The sequence below is a fragment of the Balaenoptera ricei genome, chromosome 17 (genome assembly GCF_028023285.1).
Source record: "Balaenoptera ricei isolate mBalRic1 chromosome 17, mBalRic1.hap2, whole genome shotgun sequence".
NCBI lineage: Eukaryota > Metazoa > Chordata > Mammalia > Artiodactyla > Balaenopteridae > Balaenoptera > Balaenoptera ricei.
The window spans coordinates 58,811,976-58,825,934 of record NC_082655.1 but is presented as its reverse complement, the minus strand read 5'-3'; the positions used below and the strand labels follow the sequence as shown (position 1 = coordinate 58,825,934).

The following is a 13,959-nucleotide window of genomic DNA, read 5'->3' as shown; positions in this document are numbered from 1 at the left end:
AATGTTTCATTATTGTGAAATACTGAAGTGTCCCGGAATTCTAGTGTTTTGGTTCTTTCAGTTGACTTCTCATACCTGGAAGCAGCACGAAAATTCTTAGATAGATTATGTGATCTGGTTTAGTTTCAGAGAATTGGGATTGTTATGTGCATGACCCCCTGTGTTCAGGACTCAGAATGAATCCTGTTATTTTTGTAATTTAGCCCTACCCATGATGGGGTTAAATGGAGATGTGAGATTGCTTCAGGAATCTCACCACCATTTAGAATATTCAATGAGAAATATTTTGCAGTCCTAACAGCTTTGTTCTCTATAACCTTTTTTCCCCTAATTCCTCCTTCTCTCTTTTCCTCTCCAAGCATATCAGTCCTCCCAGCATGTATCTTTTCCATGTTTTTCCCAGGCTCATATACTCATAGATCTGTATATATGTATCTCATTATTTTATAGTAATGACTTTTATTTAAGTTAATATTTTGTGCCAAAGAAAGTAATGAATCTTTAACACTTAAATAAGGTCAGCATTGTCAGTTATCTTTTCTACTAGAAATGTCTAAGCACTTTTTTTTGCTGGAAAACAATTATAACTTCAGTTATCTAGGAAAGTTATTGAGCAAGGTGCTGAGAGAATAGACACCTGCCTCATTTAGGGAGCTTACCCACCTAGTCACTCTGTGAGTAAAGTCCTGAAGTTCTTAATTAGAAACATTCGTAGTACTTACTGCTTTCTAGTTTAAGAAGGCATGGTGACTTGCCCAAGGACACACGCTTAATAACTAGCATAGGCAGCATTCCAAATCTAGATCACACTCCTTTTTCTGTTGATATCACATGTTATTTTATAGGAAATTACCATAGCTTTAGTGATGCTAAAATGAACTGTAATGAGTACTTACAAGATTGCTGAGAGGGAAGATTATAAACATTAAGAATTTTGAGTTCAGGAATTTTACCTGATGGATAGTATTTATGATCCTAAAGAGATAAGTCATTTTGAAAATTGATTGGGAAATTATATACTTGGTTGTTCCTGTAGCTTGAAGCACATTTTTTATTAGGGTCTTAACTTTATCATTAGTTAGATTTAATTAACTTTGTTGACCTAAACTGTTTGACTCAATGTTTGCCAAGAGTTTTATGTATTTATTATTTTATTTATTTTTATTTTTGGCTGCGTTGGGTCTTCGTTTCTGTGCGTGGGCTTTCTCTAGTTGCGGTGAGCAGGGGCTTCTCTTCGTTGTGGTGCGTGGGCTTCTCATTGCGGTGGCTTCTCGTGGTGGAGCACAGGCTCTAGGTGCGCGGGCTTCAGTAGTTGTGGCTCATGGATTCAGTAGTTGCGCACAGGCTTTGTTGCTCCGCGGCATGTGGGATCTTCCTGGACCAGGGCTCAAACCTGCACTGGCAGGCGGATTCTTAACCACTGAGCCACCAGGGAAGTCCCTTAAATAATTCTTAATCCATGTCTTCAGCTATATTTGAAAAGATAGCATGATATGTGATACATATTCTTTAAATGAAATTCTGCTGATACTTGGGATGTTTCTTTTTTTTTTTTTTTTTATGTTAACAGTGGCTTGCAGCAAGCTAAGCTGTTCACTCCTTTCCTCTCAATATTTGGGATTGTGAACACTTCAGTCTCCATATGTAATGATTACTAACAAATTAGTGTATTTGATAGTGCTTTTTAAAAAGTTACTGATAATGATTTGTTGTCTTTGGTCTGATGGCTTTAAAAAGTAAATAAAATTTAATATTAATGTTTTCCATCTATTACAGGAGTCAGAAATACCATCAGAGGAGGGGTACTGTGACTTTAATAGTAGGCCAAATGAGAACTCTTATTGCTATCAACTTCTTCGACAACTAAATGAACAGAGGAAGAAAGGTATTCTTTGTGATGTCAGCATTGTGGTGAGCGGAAAAATCTTTAAAGCTCATAAGAACATCCTGGTTGCAGGCAGCCGTTTCTTTAAGACTTTATATTGCTTTTCAAACAAAGAAAGCCCTAACCAAAACAATACTACCCATTTAGATATTGCTGCAGTTCAAGGTTTTTCAGTCATCTTGGACTTCTTGTATTCTGGTAACCTGGTGCTCACAAGCCAAAATGCCATTGAAGTAATGACAGTGGCCAGCTATCTTCAAATGAGTGAAGTTGTTCAAACTTGCCGAAATTTCATTAAAGATGCCTTAAATATAAGCATTAAATCAGAAGCTCCAGAGTCTGTAGTTGTGGACTATAATAATAGAAAACCAGTTAACAGAGATGGCCTGTCTTCATCACGGGATCAAAAAATTGCCAGTTTTTGGGCAACACGGAATCTTACCAATTTGGCAAGTAATGTAAAAATTGAAAATGATGGTTGTAACGTCGACGAGGGCCAAATAGAAAACTACCAAATGAATGACAGTAGTTGGGTCCAGGATGGTTCACCTGAATTGACAGAAAATGAGTCTCAAGGTCAAACAAAAGTGTTTATTTGGAATAATATGGGCTCCCAGGGAATTCAAGAGACTGGCAAAACAAGGAGGAAAACCCAAGCTACGAAGAGATTTATTTATAATATACCACCTAATAATGAAACAAATTTAGAAGACTGCTCAGTGATGCAGCCATCTGTTGCCTATCCAGAAGAAGATTTGTCGTTCATCAAGGAAGAACCAGGTAAATATTGTATATACAAAGGTATTTAAGTTTTCATTCTGTTTCTGGTTGGATATAATCTTGTGTGTATTCTTAAAGTATTTTTTTCATTATAAAAATAATATACATAAGTAATACTAAAATTTGAGTCTTTATAATAGAAGGGAGGAAAATCACTCAAACAAGCACATATTATATCTTACATAATCTTATACTAAATGTAAGATTTGGCATGTCTTGGTTTTTTTCTCTAAGCATGTAGATGTGAGTTTCTCAAAGGTTGTGTTAAATATAGGAATTTGCCCGTATTTTACGGAATGTGGACTCCATGTATAGTTCTTTGACTTTCCTGATCTTTAGCCTCTGATCACTTTTTGTACCCAGTGCTGGAAAAGATAAAATCTTCTGGTTGTAATGTGTGATCCGTTTGTCATTTCAGGACATTTTTGAGATCTAGTTAATATTCTTTACTCTCAGTTTTCTTCGTAAACATATACTTGTTTTATAGAAGTTTGCAAATGTTAATGGGATTATTCTACTTTGTTTAGAGCTACTGTTCTGTGCTCCCCATAAATCTTTCAGAAGCTGGAATATTTTAAGTTTGTCCCACTGTTACCTCATTTTCATTCTCATTTACATTAGTTAAGTAAGAGAGAGGCCTCTGAGACCTTTCTCTTCAATATATTACCAAAGGAATATATATAAGAACCTTAGCATATTACATTTGTAGTGCGGGTTTTTTAAAAAATGGAGTGAGTGGGGGACCATTGTTGAAGAGTGAAAATAGATTTGAAACTTTTCTTTACGTTTAATTTGATTGTGTTTAACTTATTTGAAGAAGTAGCCCAGTGGGTTTGAGATTTTCCTTTGTGGACCCCAGACTTGTCTACCACTGTCATATACGATTTAGTGCTTGTGTTGCTTCAGAGCATAACTGTTCAGTGTCTGATTTACATGATGGTGATCATCTGGGGATGGAGTACTTTCTGTTAAAGAGAATCATTGTTGTTAGTTCCCAAAGGGCAAAATGCCATAATCCTGTGAAATGGTTCCTCTGGCTGTTTAGGTTTGGGTTTAATTTTCATTGGTAGAAATTTTTAATCATGTGAAAATCAGCATGCATGTGTAATGAATACTATTTGCTGATCTTTCCCCTCCTACTTATCAAGTCTTTAGCAATAAAACCCCAGAAGTAGTTTCTTTAAAGTATTAATGGTAAATAGACTTTCTTAAGAAAGTCTATTTACTATTAATACTACACTACATAAAGTGCTCAAAGCTTTGAGCACTTTATGTTTTGTCTTAATTTTTAATGTAGAAGACCTTGAAGCAGTTCTCAGAATTAGAGCTACATTGTCTTTTTCTGCATGAATTAATCATTTAGTAGTATGGTGGGAACCCTGTAGTGTTTTTTTTTTTTAATTTATATAGATAACACGCAATATAAGGAGTTAGCAGATTTTTTTGTATAGTAGTTGATTGACAAAACTAATTAGAGCTAACCCCATTCTTTTTTTTTTTTTTTTTTTTTATTTATTTATTTATTTATTTATTTGTTTATGTATGGCTGTGTTTGGTCTTCGTTTCAGTGCGAGGGCTTTCTCTAGTTGTGGCAAGCGGGGGCCACTCTTCATCGCGGTGCGCGGGCCTCTCACTATCGCGGCCTCTCTTGCTGCGGGGCACAGGCTCCAGACGCGCAGGCTCAGTAGTTGTGGCTCACGGGCCTAGTTGCTCCGCGGCATGTGGGATCTTCCCAGACCAGGGCTCGAACCCGTGTCCCCTGCATTAGCAGGCAGATTCTCAACCCCTGCGCCACCAGGGAAGCCCCCTAACCCCATTCTTAAAATTAATGCCACACATAATTGGAGTGATTCAAAGAGAAGAAAAGCAGTAATTTGAACCACAGTGCATGCTTTCAAAAATAACATTGCTAGTGATTATCTTAGCAAGCACTCCTAGCTGTATCAATGGACTAGGTCTATCATAAATTAATTTTTGGTAGTCTAGTATGCTTTTAACTTATCTCTAATATCTTATAAATGAAAATTCTGTTATGTCATTGATACCACATTAGTATATGATGAACCTTGCTTAACTCACAAGTTTGGTTGTATCAGTGATGTGCTACATTCCAGCTGTTAAAACTTTTCACAACTTTTTAGTGCCTCTGAATACACCTTCATTCAGTGGCAGAAAATGGGTCCTGTAAGAGCTAGAACATAATATGATACAGAGCCAGAGGCTGGCAAATTTTTACTGTAAAGGGCCAACCAGTAAATATTTTTGGGTTTGTTGGTCATAAAGTCAGTTACTTAAGTCTGTCATTGTAGCATGAAAGCAGTCACAGACAGTATGTAAACAAATGAACATGGGTGTGTTCCAGTGTTGCCAACTTTTGGTATAGAGCAGTGGGTCTTAATCATGGCTGCATGTTGGCATTACTTGGGAACTTTACAGGCCGTCATGATTCTTGGATCTCTCTGCTAGGGATATAGATTTAATTGGTCTGGGATGTGGCCTGTTTGTTGAAACTTTTATAAACCCTGCAGGTGATTGTGTTGTGAACCAAGGTTGAAATCCGCTGATGTAGAGGAAAGAGCCCAAATTGAATCAGGATTGGGAAGTGAGCTCTGCCACTTACTATATTACCATAATCAAATTAAGCTAAACTCGTGCCCTCGGTTTCCTCTTCTTTAGAATATGCTATTTATTTTATAGGGTTATTATGAAAAATGACAAATACAAAAACATAGCTGACATGGTCATCTTAGTCCCCCTTAAAGGCTGTTGAGATTATTTAAAACCAGTTTTCCAGTGCAGTGTACTTTCTACCAAATTCTAGATAGGTGGTCTTATAGCCAGCCTCAGCCTGACCTTTTGTTTTAATACTTAGAATACATTTTTAAGCAGCCTGTTCCAGGGTAGAATGAATATCATTATTAGGAAGTTACTTTATATTGTGCTAAAATTTGCTTCTCTTTAACTTCCTAATTCTACCGTTTTTAGTAGTATAATCTGAGCCTGACCTCTAATCTCTCTAATCAACCTGATAACCCTTCAGATATTAACATTTAAAAAATTCCCCTGAAGTCCCCTTCTTCTAGGCTAAGTCCTGTACCTCCCACCTTGTGAACTCCAAACCCTTTTACACCCTTCTTAACAGTCATAGACAGTTTGTTTCACCCTGAAATTTTGGTGCACAGAATTGACTAGAACTCTCCAGGCAAATTCTGACCAGTAAAGAACACAGTGGGTCTGTATTTACCAAGGTTAAGGCCTTTCTCAAGGTCATTCAGTTAGTAAAAATAGAGGCAGGTTCCATGTTAGGACTGTCTGGCATTAAAACCTTGGCAGTTAATAAACTAGTGACCCAGTCTTTTAAAAAATGAGGTCCATTTAAAACTTGTAACATTTTAATGAATTCCACATTAATGGTTATACTTTTTTTCATTTTCACTTATTGAAAAAATAGTGAAATTTTTCAGTGAAATAAATGCTTTTAAACGTACTTAAAATTCTATACCTAAACATCTGAAAAGTAGTGGTGAATTACACATTTAGTCTATAAGCAGTGCTTGGCATATTTGGATTTGTGGGTCTCTTGTAGGAACTGTGACTTCCCAGATTCTTAAGCCTACTATTTGTAAATTACAGCTCTAAATAATGTTGTCTTCTTGTCATATAATGTTGAAGGTGGTATTTGGATGCCTCATAAATATAATTGAGATATTGAGATAGGAAGGTTTAGGGATTGTATTCAGATGGTATTTTTTTTAATCTTAAAGAAGCTAGTATACCTATTATTTGACTCAATACTGGGATTCCCTTCAAATCATTTTTGATATATGAAGATATTTGGAAGTGGAACTCAGGAAAAGTTAGAAACTTCTGTCTTTTTTACTGTCTTATTGGGGTTTATGGGATAATTAAAACTGTTAGGAAAAACAATTCTGGGTAATAAAATAGGAAAAACAGGAGTCATTTAATGAGTTCCTTTGATAATGTAAAAATTTCAAAACCTCATCTTCCTGATTTACAGCCAGAAAACAAATTTCAGCCAAATAAAGTACATGTAAATCTAAGATTAGAAATTAAATTGTAGGGGCAAAAATAACTAATGCCTACATTGTTTCACACAGTGTGTTCATCTGTACTGTTAGAACAAGTCAGGTGTGTTAATCCCATTTTTGATCTACTCTGGACTCATGGAACATTGGGTTTTCTGAATCTGTATTTTTGTATTATTTGTGCCAGTCACACTGGCAAGTTGCCCCCATTGTAAATAACTGTACTCTGCATGTAATACGTACATTTTATGTATGCATGCAATACATATCTCATTTTGAACAAAGATTTTGAATGACTGACAAGAAACAAATGATCAAAATACAAATAAAATTTAGCAATAAAGAAGTGTGCTAGCCAAGGGTGTTAATATGGTTAGCCTAATTAAAATTGCTTTTTGTTGGTTCTAAGATGATAAGAAACCCTTCAAAGTGAGGAAACATACCAGTTCTGTGGGATGACAAACTTTTCTGGTACTGAATTCTGAAAGGAATTTCTCCAGTGGGGTTTTGTATAGTTGACACCAAGTAGTATAATCTACAATTTCCTCAAAAGCATTTTCTAGTAAATGCAACAGTATATTATATAATTAATTTTTATCTAATAAAAGCTGGTAAAATTTCATCTAGATAATTGAATTTTTCATGATGCCGTACAAATACTCAGATGCAAGGTGGTTTTAGTTGATCAAAGGATATAATTTAGGGTTCTTTTAAACAATCTAAACGTTCCTTTCTCTCATCTGTACTTTGGATGGGAAAACAGCTTTGTGGCATTTGTGAATTTTTATTAATTCCAACAAGTAGAGTTGAATTCATGTTTAAGCTTTAACATCTTTAATTTGTGTAATTGTCTTTTGGTTAAAAAGCATTTAATTCGAGTATTTAGAAAACAACTTTGAGAAAAGAATGCTCAAATTATATATCTTTAAGATATCCTAATGAGTCATACTTGAAGTAGTGAATTACCAGCACTTATGCCCTTCTATATTTGGGGTGATAATTGATACACGGCATCACTTTCAGATGTTGCAGAATCTTGAAATGCTTTCTTAAATGATCTTTTTTTTTAAATTTAAACGTTTTTACAACTTTGAAAATTGGCCGTCTGATTTGAGATTTTCCAATATTTTGGCCATGCCATATAAAGTTACTGTATGAACTACTTAAAATGTTTCCACTTAACTTGGCTTGAGTTCATCACACATAATGTCTCTAATGAGAAGGAAAGAAAATTTCATAATTATGAAATCTTGGAGGCTATAAATCAAAGCTTTTAAAAATCATTTTGGCAACAAAACCTGATAATCAATTGGCAGCAAAACCACCTATTTATATTTTTTACTTATTTCCTAAAATGTGAATATCCATATGTTTCATTGCAGAAATACCATTTTGATTACAGGTTACTACCCTACACCCACTGGGGGTGTTGTAGTTATTACTGGCCTAAAATCTGAAAATTTATGCATTCTACATCTTAGCCCAAGTGTTTTACATAACAGGTTTATGGACCTGGATTAGTTCTTTCTTCTTAAGGGATTCCAGATGTACTGCTTTACGTTGCAGGCATCCTTTTGGTTGAGTATGTTACAAAGGATGAACTACAAGTGACTTAAAGTCATTTTTCTCTAGAAACTTACATTTGGGTATTAAATGGTAGTTTGAAGGCCTGATGCTCATTTTAAAAAATGAATGTCCACCACTAGCTAATGGACTGCAAACTATACTAATATATAAGACTCCTCAATATTTAATCTTAAAAGGATGATAATAGGTAACTATATGGTAATAGGAATATTCTGCCATCTTTCTTTTCCTTCTTTACTTTCCTCTGCCTAGTGTTCCTTTCCCTTCCCTGTCTGCCGTATCTGATCCAAGAGATGGCTACACTAATGATCCTTCTCTTCAAGTTATAAGCCTTAAAGAAATAGAATTTGTGTGGCCAGACTAAAGCTGTGTGTTGAGGAAGCCTTATGTGGATCAGTTATAAAAGCATTTTTGTGACTTCTACCTGTTGATGGGATTAAGCTGTCTAAACCCTGTGTCAACCCCTGAAAATTTTTGTAAGACTAAATTTTTTTTTTCTGATATAGCTTTAATATTCTGGGGTGACCAGAAATTTTATGTTATAATCACATATTATTACTTTTCTGGGACTCCAAAATAGCTTTCCACATCATAAGAGGAAATTTGGTAATAAAATTTTTATTTAAATCCGCAAAAAACTGAGCAACAGGTCAGGTGATATTGCTGTCAAGATTGAGAACTTGTTCACAGTAGGATGGCTGTGGGGTAGAAACATACCAGTGCAGTGTGATAAATGTTAAAATCAGAAGTACGGCAGAGGGTGCAATGGGGGGGGGGGGGTTCCTGACTGCTCATAAGAGTTGGAGAAAGCTTCATAGAGTTGGATCTTGTATTGTATAGGAGTTTGCCAGGAGAGGGTGCAAGGTGGCAAGAAATTGGAGTAAGTGGGTGAAAGAATAGAAAGGGGAGTGTCGTAGGGGTCGATGAGGTTGGGTCAAACGTTAGGGCCAGATTGTAATTCTCTGTTTGACATGGTAATAAATTGTGAATTTTATTTTATAGACTCTGAGGCAGTGAGAGGTTTTAAATTAGGGATCCGAGCTGTATATATTTGCCTTTAACACAAAGGCATTTGGAGGGTGTTGTTTATGAATTGGAGAGAGGAGTGTCCCGAGGAGACCTGTTAAGGCCCAGTCATGGAAGAAATAACAGCCTTGTCTGAATAGAAGCAAAGAAGAAACAGTAGAGCCTAGTCTGTCATTTGAATCATCGAGTTTGGAGGTAAAGGGAAACTGCTATTTGTTGAGTTTCTAGGCTGCTATAGAACTGTCAAGGGTGCTTTGTATAATTCATTTGCAACTGAATTTACTCTCCACTGAAAGGGAAAAAAACTCTGAAAACAGTGAATGAATAGAAAAAAATCTATAACTGTTTATGAAAAAAAATCAGACTTAGTTCTCTGAAACTGTCTTCAGAGAAATTTGTTGCTAGTATATATTTACATGAAAACAAAAGTTGAATAGACCTTACTGAGTTTTTGTAGGATGGAGTTGTAGTTATTTCTAGAACTTTGATTTCTGATGTCCTCTCTCATATTTCATTCTTTTCAAGAATATTTGTGTTTTAAGAAAATCTGGATTAGTCTACACCTGCCTTATGTTTGGAATTTTGAGAACCAAAAGCAAACGGTCAGGGAGACCTCCTTCCCAACATAGCTTTGTTTAGCACTACAGGCAGGTGCCTTACTAAGCACCAGATGCTTTGGAAGTGATGCTAGCCCAATGTGGTCCAAGAGAAACCTATAGCCACATGCACCAAGATTAAACTCATTTAAGGACATCATGATTTATGTTGCACTTTATAATTTATGCAGTATTTTTATTTACTAATGTTACTTTTCATAGCAACTTTGTGAAGTGGGTAAATATTGCTACTCTTTCCTTGTGAAGAAAGTTAAGTTATGATTGTTATAAATTTGGGAGAAGGTAGAGACTGAGATTTATACCATTCTTTTTCATCTCATTCTCTTTGCATTGCTTGGTAATCAGGTTTTTAAAAAACCCATGAATAAGATGTCATTTTTTTAAAGAATGCAATACATGGTTAATCAGAGAAGTATAAAAAAGTGCATTCTAAGGAGGAAGTTGCTTTGAAGATAGACAAAAATGTACTACTTAAAGAACAATGACAGCTAATAACTAGGTACACTTAAGATTTTGGAGGTGCCTTTGTTAAGTAAAGAAGTTAATAGAGTGAAGGCTGGTTTGGCACAGAGTGTAGGTAGGTTTGTTTTTGTTCATTTAGCAGTAGATATCAAGTATCACTAGGAAAGTAAGTTTAAGATGTTTATAATTCTGCACTCTCATTTCCAACATTGCAGATTGTACTTTTTTTTTTTTTTTAATTGCCTGGTTAGTGCCAGGTTTGGTGCTCATGTTGTCAGGAGGCAGTGTAATACAGTTAACAAACAGTGCAGCACTCTGCGCTAGCTTTAGTTTCCTCTTAAAGGTTGAGGATAAGAATATTCTTAACTATATAAATATGTAGTGAAATTTAAATGAGATTGCATATACAAAAAGACTTTATGCATAAAACCTTTTTTTTTTCTCTTATGGAGGGGGTCAGCTATTATCTGTTCACTGAAGAAAATACGTTTGTAAAAATAGAAGAAATTGCACGTGGCTTAGCATTTAGTTCTGATTATTTGAATGGTATTACATAGTGTACATATACCTCCTATTTTCTTATAAAACTAATGTTTTAATAGCTCTTCAAAAAAGGTCTTTTGTTGTTTGCAAAGAGGTCTCAGCCCTTTTTGCTAAGTTTACATTAAGAGAAAGATTTCCATAGGAAGGTCATGAATGTCACAAAAGCAAAGTATATTAGAGTTTACTTTTTTGAGAAAAAGATGATGACCAAGAGTTCCTGGTGAAGCAGAATATATATATATATTTTTAATTTATTTATTTATTTATTTTTTGGCTGCATTGGGTCTTCGTTGCAGCGCGTGGGCTTCTCATTGCGGTGGCTTCTCTTGTTGCAGAGCACAGGCTTTAGGCGTGCGGGCTTCAGTAGTTGTGGCTCACGGGCTCTAGAGCACAGGTTCAGTAGTTGTGGTGCATGGGCTTAGTTGCTCCGCGGCATGTGGGATCTTCCCGGACCAGGGCTCGAACCCGTGTCCCCTGCATTGGCAGGTGGGATCTTAACCACTGCGCCATCAGGGAAATCCCAGAATATATTCTTTTTTTTTTTTATTTTATTTTATTTTATTTTATTTATTTATTGTTTCTGGCTGCGTTGGGTCTCCGTTGCTGCACGCGGGGCTTTCTCTAGTTGCGGCGAGTGGGGGCTTCACATTGCGGTGGCTTCTCTTGTTGTGGAGCACGGGCTCTAGGCGTGCAGGCTTCAGTAGTTGTGGCATGCGGGCTCAGTAGTTGTGGCTCACAGGCTCTAGAGCACAGGCTCAGTAGTTGTGGCACACGGGCTTAGTTGCTCCGTGGCATGTGGGATCTTCCTGGACCAGGGCTTGAACCCACGTCCCCTGCATTGGCAGGTGGATTCTTAACCACTGAGCCACCAGGGAAGCCCCCAGAATATATTCTTGTATCAAGTGATTGGTTGGTTGCCTGGCTTCTATCTTACTCACATCAACTCAGCTGATTAAAAATAAGTTGCTAGGTGGGTTGTGATTTCAAATAAGGTACAGCAGTGATATGATGTATTGATGCCTAAGTTAATCGTGGTTTTTGAAAGCTGTTGTCAACCTGGACAAGCTCACCTATTTTAAGATTTATTTTTGGTATCAAGAACCAAGTAGTTGGTACCTTTCAAATGGGTTTTAACATCTGTAGTATGGATGTGATTTTGTTATTGTACGCAGAAAGAATACATTTGCCATCTATTAAGTTTTTAGGTTGAGGTATTCTGTATTGGTGTCCATGTAGCATTAAAGATCACAAATTAAATCCTAATACTTGAAAGCCTTGAACAAATCACTATAGAATATTACATAAATAGAAACACCCTGTATTTACAAACCTGCTTGGCAGAATTTTAAGAAGTGCCCTTGGAACAGACTGTACACTTTAGAATAATGACTTATTTCAAAAGATGCTGGGAAAAGTAACATTTTTTAAATAATGATTTAAATTTTATTTTTTGATTATTGAAGTATATTTAACTTTTCATAGGAAAGCAAAGCCACTAAATTCCAATTAATTAATTTTCAGTTAATCGATGTTTTAGTGTTAATATATACCAGAAAACTGAGAAATTATGTTTTTTTTTTTTTTTTTTTTTGCTGCGCCACATGGCTTTCAGGATCTTACTTCACTGACCAGAGATTAAACCCAAGCCAGGGCAGTGAAATTGCTGGATCCTAACTACTGGACTGCCAGGGAACTCCGGAGAAATTATTCTTCATAAGTTTAAATTAGTAACACAGGTTGCAAAGGGCAGACTACTGAAGCCAACATTTAACAACATTTGTTGAAAAGCCTTTTATTTGTCATGCATTATGATAAATACTGGGAAAATAAAATCTAGATAGTATCCCTGCTCTCAAGGAACAGGAAAGGAGTCTGTGTCTATTTACTGTTCCTTCTGACTTCCAACCCATTACTCTAGGCAGTAACCTCACGTTCTACTGTTTTAAGTTACGAGAAAATAAAAGCCAATAGACATTTAGTCTTTAAGTGCCTGTCTTCAAACTTCTCTCTGTATATACTGATTGTCTTAACGCTTCTGGATCCCAGACTCCTTAGCAATCTTACAAGATGGATAATTCCTTCTTTTTGCAGTATTTCTTCAGTGTCTTCTCCCTTTCTTGGTGACTTATTCCTTTTAGTATTTAAACATGTTTGTTTATTCCATCTTAAAAAAAACCCAAAACTCGTACCCTATATCTCACTCTTGCCCTTTACAGTCACATTTCTCAGATTGTCTGTATGTATCTCTAATTCATCTTCCATTCACAGCACAGGCCACTCTCACTCTTTCTACTTGCCAGCTGATCCACCAGTACCACTCTAAGATCACCAGGTGACCTCCAAGGTGCTCAGTATTTATTGAATGAAATGAAAGTAACACATACTTCAGTCTCCATCTTGAATTCTTGGTAGTATAGGATGGTGACACCAAAGATGAGTCTTGAATGGGAGGTAGAGGAGAGATTGCTTATTAAAAGTGGCATTTGAAAAATGTCTTCTGAGACTTTGATTTGAGGAGTAGATAGTACCAGTGGGATGATGCTAGATTCATAAATAGAAACCTGAATATTAGGACCTTGTATTCTAAATTAAGGAGTTTGAAGGTTATCCTAAAAACTGGTGAATTGATGATTTTAAGTAAAGGAGCAACATGTTTTATGTTGTCGAAAGATCTTTCTGGCAATGTTGTGGGAAATGAAGAGTGAGCACTGTATTTTGCAGCAAGGGGACCAAGAAACTGTTGAAGTAATTCACTAACTAATCCAGGAGAATAATGATGAGTGCCTGAATTAAGGCAGCGGTAGAGAAAAAGAAGAGATGGAACAGATTCAAGGGAAATAACAGATTGGAACCAAAAGTACTATCTCATTAGTATGCCCTTTATGCTGCTTTTCCATATTTCAAGATTAACTCTTAGGAATTACCTCTTCTCTGAAGTCTTCCTTTACTAATCTAGTATTAATTGGTCTTTTCCATTTCTGAACCAGTACAGAAACAATGTTTTACACATCTA

At 36.0% G+C, this 13,959-nt stretch overlaps 1 protein-coding gene across 2 annotated transcripts in view; it reads left to right on the top strand.

Annotated features, from left to right (window-relative positions):
• ZBTB10 (zinc finger and BTB domain containing 10) overlaps positions 1-13,959 on the top strand; it is a 34,630-nt gene that overhangs the window by 11,668 nt on the left and 9,003 nt on the right. For both annotated transcript variants that reach the window (XM_059901929.1, XM_059901928.1), the window contains exon 2: positions 1,777-2,665. In XM_059901929.1, coding sequence (XP_059757912.1) covers positions 1,777-2,665 — 889 coding nt within the window. The remainder of the gene's footprint in view (positions 1-1,776; positions 2,666-13,959) is intronic.